The 1,089-nt window shown below is 59.6% G+C and overlaps 1 protein-coding gene across 1 annotated transcript in view; it reads left to right on the top strand.

Moving 5' to 3' along the window:
* Positions 1 to 6: 6 nt before the first annotated feature.
* The window catches only part of POLG (polymerase (DNA directed), gamma), a gene marked incomplete at its 5' end in the record, with an annotated part of 8,970 nt that continues 7,887 nt past the window's right edge, over positions 7 to 1,089 (top strand). Inside the window, 3 exons of the mRNA XM_010294415.1 lie at positions 7 to 117; positions 574 to 741; positions 1,000 to 1,089. Coding sequence (XP_010292717.1) covers positions 7 to 117; positions 574 to 741; positions 1,000 to 1,089 — 369 coding nt within the window. The remainder of the gene's footprint in view (positions 118 to 573; positions 742 to 999) is intronic.

Raw genomic sequence — 1,089 nt, 5'->3', positions numbered from 1 at the left:
CTGGAGAGCCCGGCGGGTGCCGGCTGTGCCGGCAGGCAGGACTGGCCGGAGAGAGTGGTGGTGGGGCACAACGTGGCCTTTGACCGGGCGTTCATCAAGGAGCAGTACCTCATCCAGGTAATCCACTGTGCCATTGCTTCGTGCCAGCAGCTGCACTTGATAGTTTACCCAGATAGTTGTTTGTGCTGGATTTTCAGGATTATTTTGGCAGATGCTGTTCTGCACAGACACCCCACGGTTGTACTCGCCTCGTGCTGCAGAACGGGTTGAGGTTGGACCCATTTAGAGGGAGATATTCTTGCACCCCATAAAGGTGCTGGAGGCTGCAGGGTTGCAGCTGGGGACGTGTCGGGAGCCTTTGCGCAGCTGACAGCCCGCGCTGGGGGTGCTCATGGCCCTCAGAAGAGGGGTGCTGGGAGGCAAAGCCTTGCCTTGATAAAAGCAGCCCGAGCAGAGGACTTACAGCTCTGTAACACGGGGCGGTACTTGCTGGCAGCTGTAGGACACTTGGCAGCACGTTCCTTCTCCAGCACATCCCAAACCGCCTCTCCCCTCTCCCCTGATGTGTCCCAGGGCTCCCGGGTGCGTTTTCTGGACACCATGAGCATGCACATGGCCATCTCGGGGCTGACGGGCTTCCAGCGCAGCCTCTGGATGGCTGCCAAGCACGGCAAGAGGAAGGGACTGCAGCAGGTCAAGGAGCACATGAAGAAAACACGCAGCAAAACGGAGGGGCCGGCTGTGAGTAAGGGAGCTGAGCCGCTGGCAGGGGCGTGGGTGGCAGGGAACCATTTGATCCTGTAATGGGAGCATTTGCTCCTGTACTGGGACCATCTCCTCCTGTACTGGCAGAGAAGGAGCTGTTGGAGCAGCTCTGCTGGGTGACGCTCTCCCAGCCCCTTCCAGATGACCCAGCCTTAGTTTGAAGTGGAACAGCGGCATTCTTTATCCCTCCTGATCTCGGCTGTGGCCGGTCCTTGTCTCGCTCCTTGTTCACAGGTCACTTCGTGGGACTGGGTGCACGTCAGCAGCATCAACAACCTGGCAGACGTGCACGCGCTGTACGTCGGCGGGGAGCCGCTGGAGGAG

Source organism: Phaethon lepturus, unplaced genomic scaffold (genome assembly GCF_000687285.1).
Source record: "Phaethon lepturus isolate BGI_N335 unplaced genomic scaffold, ASM68728v1 scaffold13539, whole genome shotgun sequence".
Taxonomy (NCBI): domain Eukaryota; kingdom Metazoa; phylum Chordata; class Aves; order Phaethontiformes; family Phaethontidae; genus Phaethon; species Phaethon lepturus.
The sequence above is the reverse complement of the archived record's forward strand: the minus strand, read 5'-3'. Positions and strand labels throughout refer to the sequence as shown.